The 13,862-nt window shown below is 39.7% G+C and overlaps 1 protein-coding gene across 3 annotated transcripts in view; it reads right to left on the bottom strand.

The window, feature by feature from the left end:
* The window catches only part of LOC124605368 (nardilysin), a 391,451-nt gene that overhangs the window by 120,025 nt on the left and 257,564 nt on the right, over positions 1-13,862 (bottom strand). For 2 of the 3 annotated variants that reach the window (XM_047137001.1, XM_047137018.1), the window contains exon 14: positions 11,875-12,011. In XM_047137001.1, the coding sequence (XP_046992957.1) occupies positions 11,875-12,011 (137 nt within the window). The remainder of the gene's footprint in view (positions 1-11,874; positions 12,012-13,862) is intronic. The other variant, XM_047137009.1, reaches the window with a different exon arrangement.

Genomic DNA, 13,862 nt, shown 5'->3' with positions numbered 1-13,862 from the left:
TATAAATACAAAGCAGTATCCATTCGAGAGATGCACATCAGGTCTGAAAGCTGACGTAAGTGCACACAACAGCTGTCTGCATTTTCTTAAACATGTTGTGGATACACAAATTTTTAGAAAGATTTGCCAAGAGATAAATAATTATTATATAATACAGATTAGAAAATAGTAAAGCGATGTCAAACCCTATAATAAACAATGGAGTAATGCAAACATTCTTGAAATGTATGTTTTTATTGCATCTTTTCTTATGGCAAGAGTAAAAATGTTAAGAACTTTTTTCCTTTCGGAAATTCCAATTTTTTCCAAAGTACTATCTTCTACTGTTGAGTTTCACAATAACACCTTGCCTCAAAATGGGGACTGTTTGTTGAAACTACGGCCAATTACAGAACATATGCAAAAGAAACTTTCTGCCTCTTTGAAAAACTATGTAGAGATGAACCACATGTCATCTATGGTCATCTGAAAAGAAAGTAATATATTGCAGTAAAGAGCAAGATAATTAGCCTAAAATTTTGTAATTTCTATCCACTAGAATAATTGTATACTGTAAAGAACATACTTTGATCATCAATAACTTGCATACAAGCCTAGAGCTGTACTGTTGACTGTATACCAGAGCAACAAATGCAAACATCAAAGGAATGCCACTAATGGACAAGAAATTGAAGAAAGGAGAAATGACATTGCAATAATTAAAACCAGAAAACTAATCATTCTGAAATGCAATGTAAGTTTCAATTTTGTCAACATTCCACAATGCTGAAATGATTCTATCTTCAAAACGAGATCACTAGACTAATGACCCAAAATTGAAACTGAATCTGGCAATTGATAAAAATAAATCAGTGAGACTAGTCAACTGAAGAGACTTGCTCATCAAAACAGTGAAAAGTACACGGAAGTCTGCAACAGGAAATTATTCTTTCATATTTTGGATATGGCAATACTCAATTCATTTTGTTTATTCCGAATATATGTGACAAAAATGCAGTACAAAAAGTTTCATTTAAATGCAATCAGAAATTTTCAAAACATTGGCATCCATCAAGATTGCATGAATGATGTATTTATCAGATCAGTGTAAAAAGTACCGAACACAGTGTTCAGAAATTTCTACATTTACATCTAGATCTACATCTAACACATATTCCGCAAACCACTGTATAGATGGGAGAGGGTACAATGTACATTACTAGTCATGTCCTTTCCTGTTTCACTCACAATTAGGGCGAGGAAAAACAACTTTCTATAAGCCTTCATACAAGCCCTAATTTCTCTCATCTTATCTTTGAGCTCCTTATGCAAAATGTATGTTGGCAGCAGTAGAATTGTTCTGTAATTGGGTTCAAATGCTGGTTCCCTAAATTTCTGCAACATTGACAATAGTGACTCACGAAAAAGAGTGCTGTCTTCCATTTGGGGATTCCAGTTTGAGCACACAAAGCATCCCCGTAATACCTGCATGCTGATTGAACCCACTGGTAACAAATCTAGCAGTATGTCTCTGAATTGGTATTATGTCTTTCTTTAATCCTACTTGAGCAATACTCAAGAATGACTCAAACTAGGGTTCCATATGCTGCCTGCTTCATAGATGAATTGTGCTTCCCTGAAATTCTCCCAAGAAAATAAAGACAAGCATTCACCTTACCTACCACCAACCTGACAAGTTCATTACATTTCACATTGCTCTACAGCGTCAAGCATAGGTATTTAACTGATGTGACTGTGTCATGCAGCACACTACTAATGCTGTATTCAAACATTACAGATTTGGTTTTCCTAACCATCTGCAGTAACTTTCATTTTTTCTACATTTAGAGCATGCTACCATTCATTACACTAACTGGAAATTCTGTCTATGGTATCTTGTATTCTCCTACAGTCACTCAATGATGACACCTTTCTAACATCACAGCATCATCAGTAAACAACAGTAAATTGTTACTCACCCCATCTATCAGATCATTAATGTATATAGAGAATAAGAGTGGTTCCATCACACTTCCATGGGGCACCCCTGACAATACCCTCGTCTCTAATGAGCACTCGCCAATGACAACATAGTACTGGGTTCTATTACTTAAAATGTCTTTGAGATACTCACATATCTGAAAACCTAATCCATTTGCTTGCGCATTCGTCAACAGTTGGGCACTGCGTCAAACACTTTCCAGAATTTTAGGAATATGGAATCTACCTGATGCACTCCATCTATGGTTTGTAGGGTACCATATGAGAAAAGGGTAAGCTTAGTTTTGCGTGAGTGAGGATTTCTAAATCCATACTGATATGTGGATAGAGGCTTTACCATCTCAAGTAAATTTATTACATTCAGACTCAGAATGTGTTCAAGAATTATGCAGCACAAACTGATGTTAAGGATATTGGTCTGTAATTATCCTAGTCTATTCTTTCATCTTTCTTACATACAGGAGTCACCTGTGCTGTTCTACAGTCACTTGGGAATTTTCACTGGGCAAGAGATTCATGGTAAGTGCAAGCTACGTAAAACTGAATTGGGATTCCATCTGAACCTGACAACTTATCTGTTTTCAACTCTTTCACTTGCTTTCTAGATCAGGGATTCCTAATTCTATGTCCTCCATGTGGGAGCTTGTGTGACAGTCAAATAAAGGTATGTTTGTACAACCCTCCTGCATTAATGACTTATTAAATGTGAAATTTACACCTTCAGCTTTCCTTTTGTGTCTTCTATTGCCACAACGGACTGGTCGACGAGCGGCTGGATAGAAGCTGTCAAATGGCTTATTTATTTTTCATATGACCAGAATTTTCTCAGGTTCTCGCCAAGACCTTTTGCTACGGTATGATGGTGGAAGTTGTATGCTTCACACATTGATCTTCTTATGGGCACACAAATAACTACTAACTTTTGCCTGTCAACATCTGCGTGTTCTTTTTTGAACTAAGAGTGCAACAACTTTGTCTCCTCAGAATTTTCTGAGTTTGAGTTTTAAACCACAGACAGTATTTTCCATTCTTCATCCACTAACTTGGTACATACATCTCATAGAGCAGTTTTCAACCAGTTTAGACTTTGCCTGTAATTCCTCTACAACCATCATACTGGAACTAAATTATGTCCATTCATTGTCTAAGTGGTATGCTAACAACTGCTTATATGCTTCTTCTAGCCAAGTCCGTAGCTCATGGTCTAGTGGCTAGTGTTGCTACTTCTGGATCACGGGGTCCCAGGTTCAATTCCCGCCTGGGTTGGGGATTTTCTCTGCCTAGGGGCTGGGTGTTTCTGTTGTCCTCATGAATCTATCATCATTCATGAAGGTGGCTAGATTGGAGTTTGTATAGATTGGGAATGTGTACAAGCACTGATGACCGCACTGTGGAGTGCCCCACAAATCAAACATCATCATCATCATCATCATCTTCATCTTCGAGCATAAATATTCTTCTGGCCTTCTTGATAGATTTATTAACTTTAATAACCATTGTCACTATGGTGACATCATGAGCACTAATCCCTGTCTGCCGGCCAAAGTGGCCGTGCGGTTAAAGGCGCTGCAGTCTGGACCCGCAAGACCGCTACGGTCGCAGGTTCGAATCCTGCCTCGGGCATGGATGTTTGTGATGTCCTTAGGTTAGTTAGGTTTAACTAGTTCTAAGTTTTGATGTTTTGATGTTCTAGGGGACTAATGACCTCAGCAGTTAAGTCCCATAGTGCTCAGAGCCATTTGAACCATTTTTTTAATCCCTGTCTCTATACTGACACTGTCAATAAGGTCAGGCCAGAATGTAAATACAAGGTCTATAATATTTCCATTGCAAGTTGGTTGGCTAACAAGTTGTTCCAGGTTGTTTTTCGGAAACATGTTCAATAGTACCTCAGAAGACAGTTTACTCGTACCTGCAGTGAATCCATAGAGATGCCAGTCTATACACTTAACAGCTTCAGCATAGGTTAAAGCTGCATCAAACTAATACTGGTTATTTCTGTATTTGGACCAGAGACTTTCCTTGAATGATCCTATAACTGTTACGGAGAAAGAAATGGCTGGTAAAAGTGTCCAATAATTGACCTGAGTTCACCTATGCTGCTACTCGTGTTCAGACATTTTCACAGTCGGACACAAATTTGACCTCAATAGACCCAACATTTATGTCAACAGCAGTGAACACTCCTCCTCATATGGCATCTAATCTGTCTTTTCTACATGCTTGTCATGCCTTGTTTCTTTTTTCAAGGGCTTCTATTTCATGTTTTAGCCAGATTTAGGTCCTGAGAATAATCTGAGCATGACTACCATATTTACTCAAATCTAAGCTGCACCTGAAAAATGAGACTAGAAATCAAGGGGAAAAAATTTCCCGAATCTAAGCCACACCTGACATTTGAGACTCGAAATTCAAGGGGAAAGTTTTAGACCGCACCTCCAAATCGAAACAAAGTTGGTCCATTGTAACATGAGACTTATACGGGTACCCTTCCTTTTTCACGAACTTCGTCTGGTTAGAATCGATTGCTTATTTTGCTTTGATCTGATAAGTGTCGTTCTCTTTGTTGTAGGTATTTACGTCACACTACGCTGAAAATACATTATTGTACTGTGTCGTGTATTGTTTGTTGCATTTTGATAATGAGTGTTTCCTACCTGTCGCCGCTCGCGGCATGGCTTGCTTTCGTGCGTGCTACCGCCGCTTACAATAAAAAAGAGGAATTGTCTCATTAGCGAAACAATGCCAAGAGACTGCTATTTGTTGTTACTTACACTGCTGCTTTCTTTGATGATGATCAACAAGAACCAAACAATAGACTGCATATGATAGCAGATGTTCTGAACGACAGTTTAGCGATAATTTGTCTCTGTTTGAAAATCTTTGTAGACGCCTCTTTAGTACATTACATTCTGCACAGAAATTAGAGTCATCTTAGATTTAAAAATCTAGTCAGTTGCCGTGCTTCATTTCTGACTGTATCACTATTCAGCATAAGAATAATATGATTATAAACATGACATGATATGTATATTCTTCGGCGTTTGCTGTTGTCTCACTAGTTTCATAGTTTATTAGGCAGACAGGATTTAAATGAGATAGCAGCAAACACAAAAGAATACATGGCATAATGTTTACATTCGTATTATTCTAATGGTGAAGAGAATACTGCATGCGATTTATGATTCATAATAGTTCCTATTAGCAACCATCTCTTGTCACAGGTAGGAAAAAATTCAAAACTTAGAGATGGCTTTATTGACATACATCCCAAACAGTCTTGCCAGTCGGATTTTCGTAGTAGATTTTTAGTGATGACTTCAAATGCAGAGTGTGTTGCTGTTGTTGTTGTTTTCAGTCCATAGACTGGTTTGATGCAGCTCTCCACACTTTTCTATCCTGTGCAATGCAGAGCAGCAACACTTATAACATAAGAATGAAAATAACTTAGAAATTAAACTCTGAAATTTAAAATGAAATTTAAAACAAAATTTTATTAGGTTTCTAATACATCTTATACGAAATGTTTAAAATATCAGTCATGATTCTGAATCACTATCACTCAACTCTTTGTTGCTCATTTCTTCATACAGAGCATCATCCTTCGTACCATCTAGTGCATCGGATATCGAACATTTTTTAAATGCTTGTTGCACAGTCTGATTTGTAACACACTTCCATGCATCATAAATCCAATGGCACACTTGCGACAACCTTGCGCGTTTTACACGTCCTGTTGGTGTCAGATGTCTGTTGCTTTTGGAAAGCCAGTCTACATGCGTTTAAACTTGTCCTTAGATTGTTTATTCAAACAAACATCAAATGGTTGCAGAATTGACGTCACCCCACCTGGAATTACTGCCAAATCCATTTTGCTTTCCTCTAATTTTAGTTTTACTGCAGGTGTTGTATGGCCTGCGTAACCCAATCCATTCCAGCACCATGTCCTCCGAAAACCACCCAGTTTCGTTCGCTCGTACAATTACAGGTTTTGGTAACACTTCTGATTTTGGTAAAGTCTTTCGCTTGAAAACTATGAATGGGGGTAATTTATGTCAGTCAGCTGTGCAAGCGCCGGCCGGAGTGGCCGAGCGGTTCTAGGCACTACAGTCTGGAGCTGCGCGACTGCAATGGTCGCAGGTTCGAATCCTGCCTAGGGCATGGATGTGTGTGATGTCCTTAAGTTGGTTAGGTTTAAGTAGTTCTAACTTCTAGGGGACTGATGACCTCAGAAGTTAAGTCCCATAGTACTCAGAGCCATTTTTTTGCTGCGCAAGCAAGCATGACGGACATCCGCTGTTTTTCACCCCCTGATTTAAGAACTTCTTATGTCTTTCTTTCCTTTGGTGTCAACCATATAATTTGACGGCATGTCAAAATATACAGGAGTCTGGTCAGCATTTCCTATCTGACCAAGAAGGTATTGCTTTTCTGTGCGCCGCCTAATTATGAAGCTCTGAAATTCCAAAAGTTTTTCTTCATAATATTTTGGCAGCTTCTGTGCAACTGAAGTACGCCTCCGAAGTGAAAAACCCCAGCGCTTCATAAACAGATGAATCCAATTTTCGGTTTTTTGCTCTCTAGCAATTTCAGGTGCCTTAATTTTTAAAATTTCGGCGTTCACAGGCAGGAATTTCTGACGCTGTTACTTAACAAATTCATTTAACATCACTTCTAATGCACGATATCGGCCACACTTTGGCCCACTAAATGCTTTCCTGCTACAAGAACATTAAAATAATTCGTCTCTCTGCAGTTGCCATCGCCTGACGTTTCCTCATTAGTCCCGTATCACAGACCTGCAGCACGATTAGAACTTTGTTCCGCAAAAGAAATAACTCCCCTCTTGAATTTGGCACTATAATGAAAGCACTTCATTATGGTTCACTAACACCAACAAGCACTTCACAGAATTCCATGAAGCAATAGGTAATGAGCCCCAGCGTATCAACTCGTGCAACAATCCTACAGCCTTGTGCATTGTTGGTATTTTTGTGTAAAGAAATTTAATTTTTTTTTGCTACGAGTATTTGAAAGGCTGTTACATTCGAAGATGAACAATACGGAATTTCTATTTACTTCGTTGGATAACGTATGAAAAAGCAGTGTTCGAAAATCGGCGAGGAAGAAAAAGCTAGTCTTCTACCTTTTTTTAAATTTATTTACTGAGGCAGAGGTTTTGGCGCCAGTATTTATCTTTGTGCCTGCAAAGCATGCCTGTGTAGTGCTACATAAGTTGATTGTGGCGGCACCTACCAACATTTTTCAGAACTGCCGCTTACTTTGCACTCCATTCTAAGCCGCAGGCGATTTTTTGAATTACAAAAACCGGAAAAAAAGTGAGGCTTGGATTAGAGTAAATACGGTACTTTCCTGGAGGGACTAAGTTCAGGAATTCTGTCACAGACCTGATGGTCGCAGAAAGCCACTGATTGACACCCTCTATTCAGCTCCAAACCAAAGGACCCCAATCAGTTCTGGGTATGATGCTTCAAACTGTGAGCTATGCTTGCACCCCACAAGCGACATCAGCAGTCTTCAGCACTTCCCCCGCCAGCCTCCTGTAAGAACTGCTGATGGCCTCAGAACCCAAGCAATAATACGCGTCATTGTTGCCAACATGAGCAACAGCTAGTAGACTTTTGCCCTCTGCTCGCTGCACCCTCGATTGCCAATGGCAGGGCCTCCTCCACACGTCTGATATGCCCTACCCCCAGCAGACACAGCAAGTGCATACTGAAAGTCATTCCAGCTGCAGATGCTATTTCCCTAAGAGCTTCCATAACGCACCTAACACTTGAGCTCCCGATAGCTAACAAATCTCTCCTCCCATGTGCCTGATCGAACTCTGTTGAAATAGTGGCCACCAGTGCATTCACAAAGTAGATAGGCAAGGCCAGATGCCTAGCCTCAAGCATCACGACCACGTAACAACCTGCCATTTATCCTGCAGTGAATGCAGATTCCCTGAGTTGAGTACACTACAAGATGCCTCAAGAGTAGAGTCCAAGGGTGAGACAAGTGACACCTGAGGTGTCTCATGCGATGTGCCACTTCCTCTGCTGATGTTATATTCAGAGGCAGAAACCTGCAGATGGCTGACCAGGGTTATTAATATCTTCAGTTATTTGCAAATTGTGGCCAGCTCGACCGGTGCTCACATACAGCATGCACACACCCTATCCACCCTACTACTACTAACTTACAAATTAAACTGTGAAAACAAACAGAAAAAGTTAAACATGAGACTTGCTAATCTCCTGGTGCTTCACCATTGAGCTGATCAATGGTTACTACCAATCCAAAATAAACAAACAAATGACTATTGCATGACAGACTGCGCAAATGTACACAATACCGTTACTAAAATGCAATACTACATGTCTCAAATACACACATCAAAAAAAGTTTTGCAACACCCTGGTTCCTGAAGAAAGTATGGCGATTGTGGACATTGTATCACAGACACAGTCCCTTTTACTGTTCAGATATGTCACTAAACCCACCAAAAGATGTAAACAACCATACATGAGCAGCACCTATTAGACAGAGGGTGTCCGACAGCCCATCAGTTCCCGTTATTCCACAAGGAAGGAGGTACACAGCTCTTGTGTCTGTAGTTCAACCCTGCCTAGACAGTCAATAACACGGTTCGATCGCGTTACTTTGAGCCAGGTAGGGCTCCCAACAAGGGAAGAGCCCAGGCGTCTCAGAGTAAAGTACGGTGACTATGGATATTGTATCACAGACAGAGTCCCTTTGACTGTTCAGATATGTCACTAAATCCACCCAAAGATGTAAACAAACTTGCATGAGCAGCACCTATTAGACAGAGGGTGTCCGACAGCCGATCAGTTCCAGTTATTCCACGAGAAAGGAGGTACACGGCTCGTGTGTCTGTGGTTCAACCATGCCTAGACAGTCAATAACACGGTTAGGTCGTGTTACTTTGTGCCAGGAAGGGATCTTAACAAAGGGAAGAGCCCAGGCGTCTCAGAGTAAACCAAAGCGATGTTGTTCGGTCATGGAGGAGATACAGAGAGACAGGCCTTGTTCAAGCCGCCCAAGGGCTACTACTGCAGTGGATGACCACTGCACATGGATTATGGCTCGTAGGAACCCTGAGAGAAATGCCACCATGTTGAATAATGCTTTTTGTGCAGCCACAGGACATTGTGTTACGACTCAAACTGTGTGCAATAAGCGGCATGATGCACAACTTCACTCCCGATGTATATGGTGAGATCCATATTGGCAACCACGACACCATGCAGCGCGGTACAGATGGGCCCAACAACATGCCAAATGGATTGGCATCACATTCTCTTCACCGATGAGTGTCGCATATGCCTTCAACCAAACAATCGTTGGAGATGTGTTTGGAGGCAAACCGGCCAGGATAAATGCCTTAGACACACTGTCCAGCGAGTGGAGCAAGGTGGAGGTTCCCTGCTGTTTTGGAGTGGTGTTACGTGGGGCCTACGTACGCCGCTGGTGGTCATGGAATGCACCGTAATGGCTGTACAATATGCGAATGCCTTCCTCCGACCCATAGTGCAACCATATTGGCAGCATATTGGCAAGGCATTTGTCTTCATGGATAACAATTTATGGCACCATTGTGCACATCTTGTGAATGACTTCCTTCAGGATAATGACATCGCTCAACTAGAGCAGCTACCATGTTCTCCAGACATGAATCCTATTGACCATGCCTGGGATAGATTGAAAAGGGCTGTTTATAGACAATGTGACCTACCAACCACTCTGAGGAATCTACGCCGGATTGCCGTTGAGGAGTGGGGCAATCTGGACCAACACTGCCTTGACAAACTTGTGGATAGTACGCCACAACAAATACAGGCATGCATCAATGCAACTGGGTATTAGAGGTACCAGTGTGTACAGCAATCTGGACCACCACCTCTGAAGGTCTCGCTGTATGGTGCTACAACAAGCAATGTGTGGTTTTCATGAGCAATAAAAAGGGCAGATGTGATGTTTATGTTTATCTCTATTACAATTTTCTGACACTGGACTCATATTCGGGAGGATGACGGTTCAAACCCACGTCCGGCCATCCCAATTTAGGTTTTGCGTGATTTTCCTAAATCACTTCAGGCAAATGTCGGGATGGTTCCTTTGAAAGGGCACAGCCGATTTCCTTATCCATCCTTCCCTAATCCGAGCTTGTGCTCTGTCTCTAATGACCTCATTGCTGATGGGACGTTAAACACTAATCTCCTCCTCCTCCAATTTTCTGTACAGGTTCCGAACCTCTCGGAACCGAGATGATGCAAAACTTTTTTTGACATGTTTACAAAAATACGCAATGAATTTAAGAATTAAACTATACAAGTACACAACAACTTTCAAATAATTTAAGGCTTAAACTATAACAGAAAAGCTAAATATCTGACATGCTAGTCTCCAAGTGCTTCAATAACGGAGGTTAGGATACAGAAAGGTATCATTCCAACATGCTAGTGAACAGATTTTGGCACCCACTACCAGAGCTGTACTGGCCAATTTGAGTTGTATTGCGAGGTTTTCCACATTCTATCAAAAGCCATCTCAGGGTATACTTTATCCAAACAAACCAAAAGATGTAGCTTTCAAAACACATTAATAAATTATACCAGTGAACTTTAAAAAATAGAAAGCATGACTCTGACCTATCCAGGCACAACTCAATGGACATCCTCAGAGCTTTAGAGTTTGGAAAGTAGAAGAGAGGCACTGGCAGGACTGTAACTGTGAGGGCAGGTCAAGAGTTGTGCCGGTAAGGGCATACGCACAGAATCCAGATGTTCTGCCAAGTTGTTTTCAGTTTATGAACTATATTTCAACAACCAGTCTAGATGTCTTCTTCACGTTCTGTGAGTAAACATGACAGCAAAGCTCATGGTACCTGAAGAAGAATGCTGGGTCGATCATCAAAATATTTTGCATAAAATGGAAAGAACAATTCAGTAGGATACCTTGTTGCACACCATTAATCAATCACGCTGTGAAAACCTGATGTATGTGGCGTTGCCTGCAAAAGGCGATGTTTTGCATTTCAGTCCCAGTCCAGCAGAGTTTTAATATGCCAATAAGTTTTAGTGCTATTTTTGTGGGTTATTTTTCTTAGTAACCAACAAAACTTCCTCAACACACTGTTTTGGCATAATATTAACAGTAAACGAGCAAAAATATTCAATGTGAATATTTTTCTACCTTGATTTCCCTACTCACTGGTTACGCTGGATTTAATCCTATGGGCATGCAATTTCAGATAAAGAGGTGGCATCAATATTCTTACTGATAATATAAAAAGAAGTACTTTGCATGTACTAATTAAGTATGCTGATCTTTTAGGTATCAATCTTTTAGGTATCAATCTAATCTACCTACGAAAAGTTCTTAGTTTAAACTACCATCTTTTTGGCATACAATACATTTTGTGTATTTGCAGTTGAATTTATTTATGAGGTAAGACATATTACCAAATTCACTGAATCACTTGCATAAAAAATATAAATTTTTATAACATTTCTTCCACTTGGATAAATTTCTACGGATGCCCATCCACTGCGCCATACTAATATTCACTGTATCACATTATCCTCAACTTGCAACAAATAATATATGTGTACAGGACAGCTTTATAGACTACATTAATTTGAGATTTATCAACACAAATCACTTGTCTACTATTACTGAAAGGAAACAATAAAAAAATATGAATGATGAGGTAGCATACTCATTTAAGAGGAGAGATTTTGGGTTTCCAGTGTGCCATAAATTCAACATCAATGACGGCAATGCCATAAAAGAAAAACATGTACACTGTTATAACTGCAAAAGCGGCAGCTTTTCAAACCGAGATGAAAATAAAAGTAATCTACTTACCTGTTCAATGCAGAAGGCTTGACAAATTCATTAAAGTATGCTTTCTTCAGTTCTTCCAGCATGGTGTCACAAACTGATTCATTCAGCATATCCTCATATGATGCGAGATTGCGCGCAATCAGTTCCAATATTAGCTGCTTTCACAGAAGTATATATATACAAGTTGTTAAAATTTTACAGACACTACATGTTTGAAGCAACACTTCTACAATTTATTACACATTTATAGCAACATACAGTGGAAACTGAGTCATCATTCATAAATACATCTGGTTCTTCGGAATATGACTGCAGCAAGATGAGAGAAAGCAAAAAGATTTGTAATTAATCAGTTCCGGATCTGTCCACATTTTGAATCACAATTCCCACTGTACTGTAATTGCAGCGAATGCCCACAGGTCACTACAGGTGTGTGTGTGTGTGTGTATGTGTGTGTGTGTGTGTGTGTGTGTGTGTGTGCGTGTGTGTGGAGGGGGGGGGGGGGGGGGTGCGCGCGCACTTGCAGGCATATGGGAGGAGGCAAAGGAAGCATCGGAGGCAGACAGGCAAACCATAGCAAAGATGGTATTGACTGGAACATTGTATGTCTTTGAATCTGCCAAACATGAACCAGCTGTGCCTGTTTGGAGATTTCACACAATATACCACACAGAAGTTCAATGAGATGATACAGCTTATGGATGGCACAGCAAATTAAGTGATAGTGTATGTTTGTGCACTGTGGAAACACAACCTGCAGGGAACCTGGAATACGTGCAAGAGATGTACACCAAAATCCCCCCCCCCCTTGGGGGGAGGGAGGGGGGGGGGACACAAATTGTGAGAGTTGTATGTTGCAGATACTGCAGAGAGTGATCTAGTGTATTCTATGCAAATGACATTATGTGAAACTATATCAAGTATTGTTACTGGCAATTGCTGAATTACTCTCATCTTCACTGAGTTTCATGATAGAATGAACCTATTTTACATGGAGCTTTGATCAGTGGTTTATTACAATACCTAGCCTGATTGACAAAATTTGCAATTTCATTCTTTTTTTCCAGCTATGTTTTATCTGAAAATACAAATCCGATATTCAGAAAGGGAACCTATGGGACTGATGGATAGTACAAGAGTATTTATAAATATTTCATGCTTTTTACGTTTTCTGTAATATTTTGGAGTACCAATTTAATCTCTGAATTTAAAGAAGTTAATTATCCTATAAATTCCATTTCTTTGATTTGACTGTAACTGACAATGATTGTGCATTGTGCAATATTTGGTTATATAGTCTTCTAATGACATTTTGCAATCAATTGAATGATAAAATGTTACAAGTCTCCATAAAAACAGTCACAAGGAAGAAAGTATAAGGTCGTTTTTGGAATGTGACGAGCATCATACACTTTATGAAAACTCCATTTCAAAATTATGTTCAGTAACATAAAATTATTTTATTTTTATAAATAATGCTGTAAAATACAAGTATATGACTGGTGTTTCACACCAGAAAGTGTCTTAGATTCACTTTCAAAGAAATTAGTCTTGTCTTGAAGGTGGATTGGGCAAGTCTTGTTTTGGAAACTGAGTAACCAAGTCTTCGTTTGGAACTGGGGCAGAATATATAATGTTTTTAGAGTTGCATATGGTAGTGTGAATTAGATGTGTGCTATGTACATTTTCTATATTCCAAATTGTGATTTTCAAGAAAAATCTGAAACAATTTATAATGTTATAATATGAAAGACTGTCTTTAGCAAAAAAGTGCAAATTGGAAGGACTTGAAGTTGATTGTTTGGCATGTGATAAGCGGAAATAACTAACATCCCAAAGCCAAGACCTGAAAATCATACCCTAGACATTATCGAGATGGCAATCAGAGCAGCAAATAATCTACAAAAACAAGGTAAGTACTAAAAAGGCTTGCTACTCATTGCAAGAGTAATCATAAAACCAATTTTCTGCACTACTGCTCCCCGTTCTGCTCAATAATGCTTATGCAA

This window comes from Schistocerca americana, chromosome 1, assembly GCF_021461395.2.
Source record: "Schistocerca americana isolate TAMUIC-IGC-003095 chromosome 1, iqSchAmer2.1, whole genome shotgun sequence".
Taxonomy (NCBI): domain Eukaryota; kingdom Metazoa; phylum Arthropoda; class Insecta; order Orthoptera; family Acrididae; genus Schistocerca; species Schistocerca americana.
This window is presented reverse-complemented; position numbering and strand designations above follow the sequence as displayed.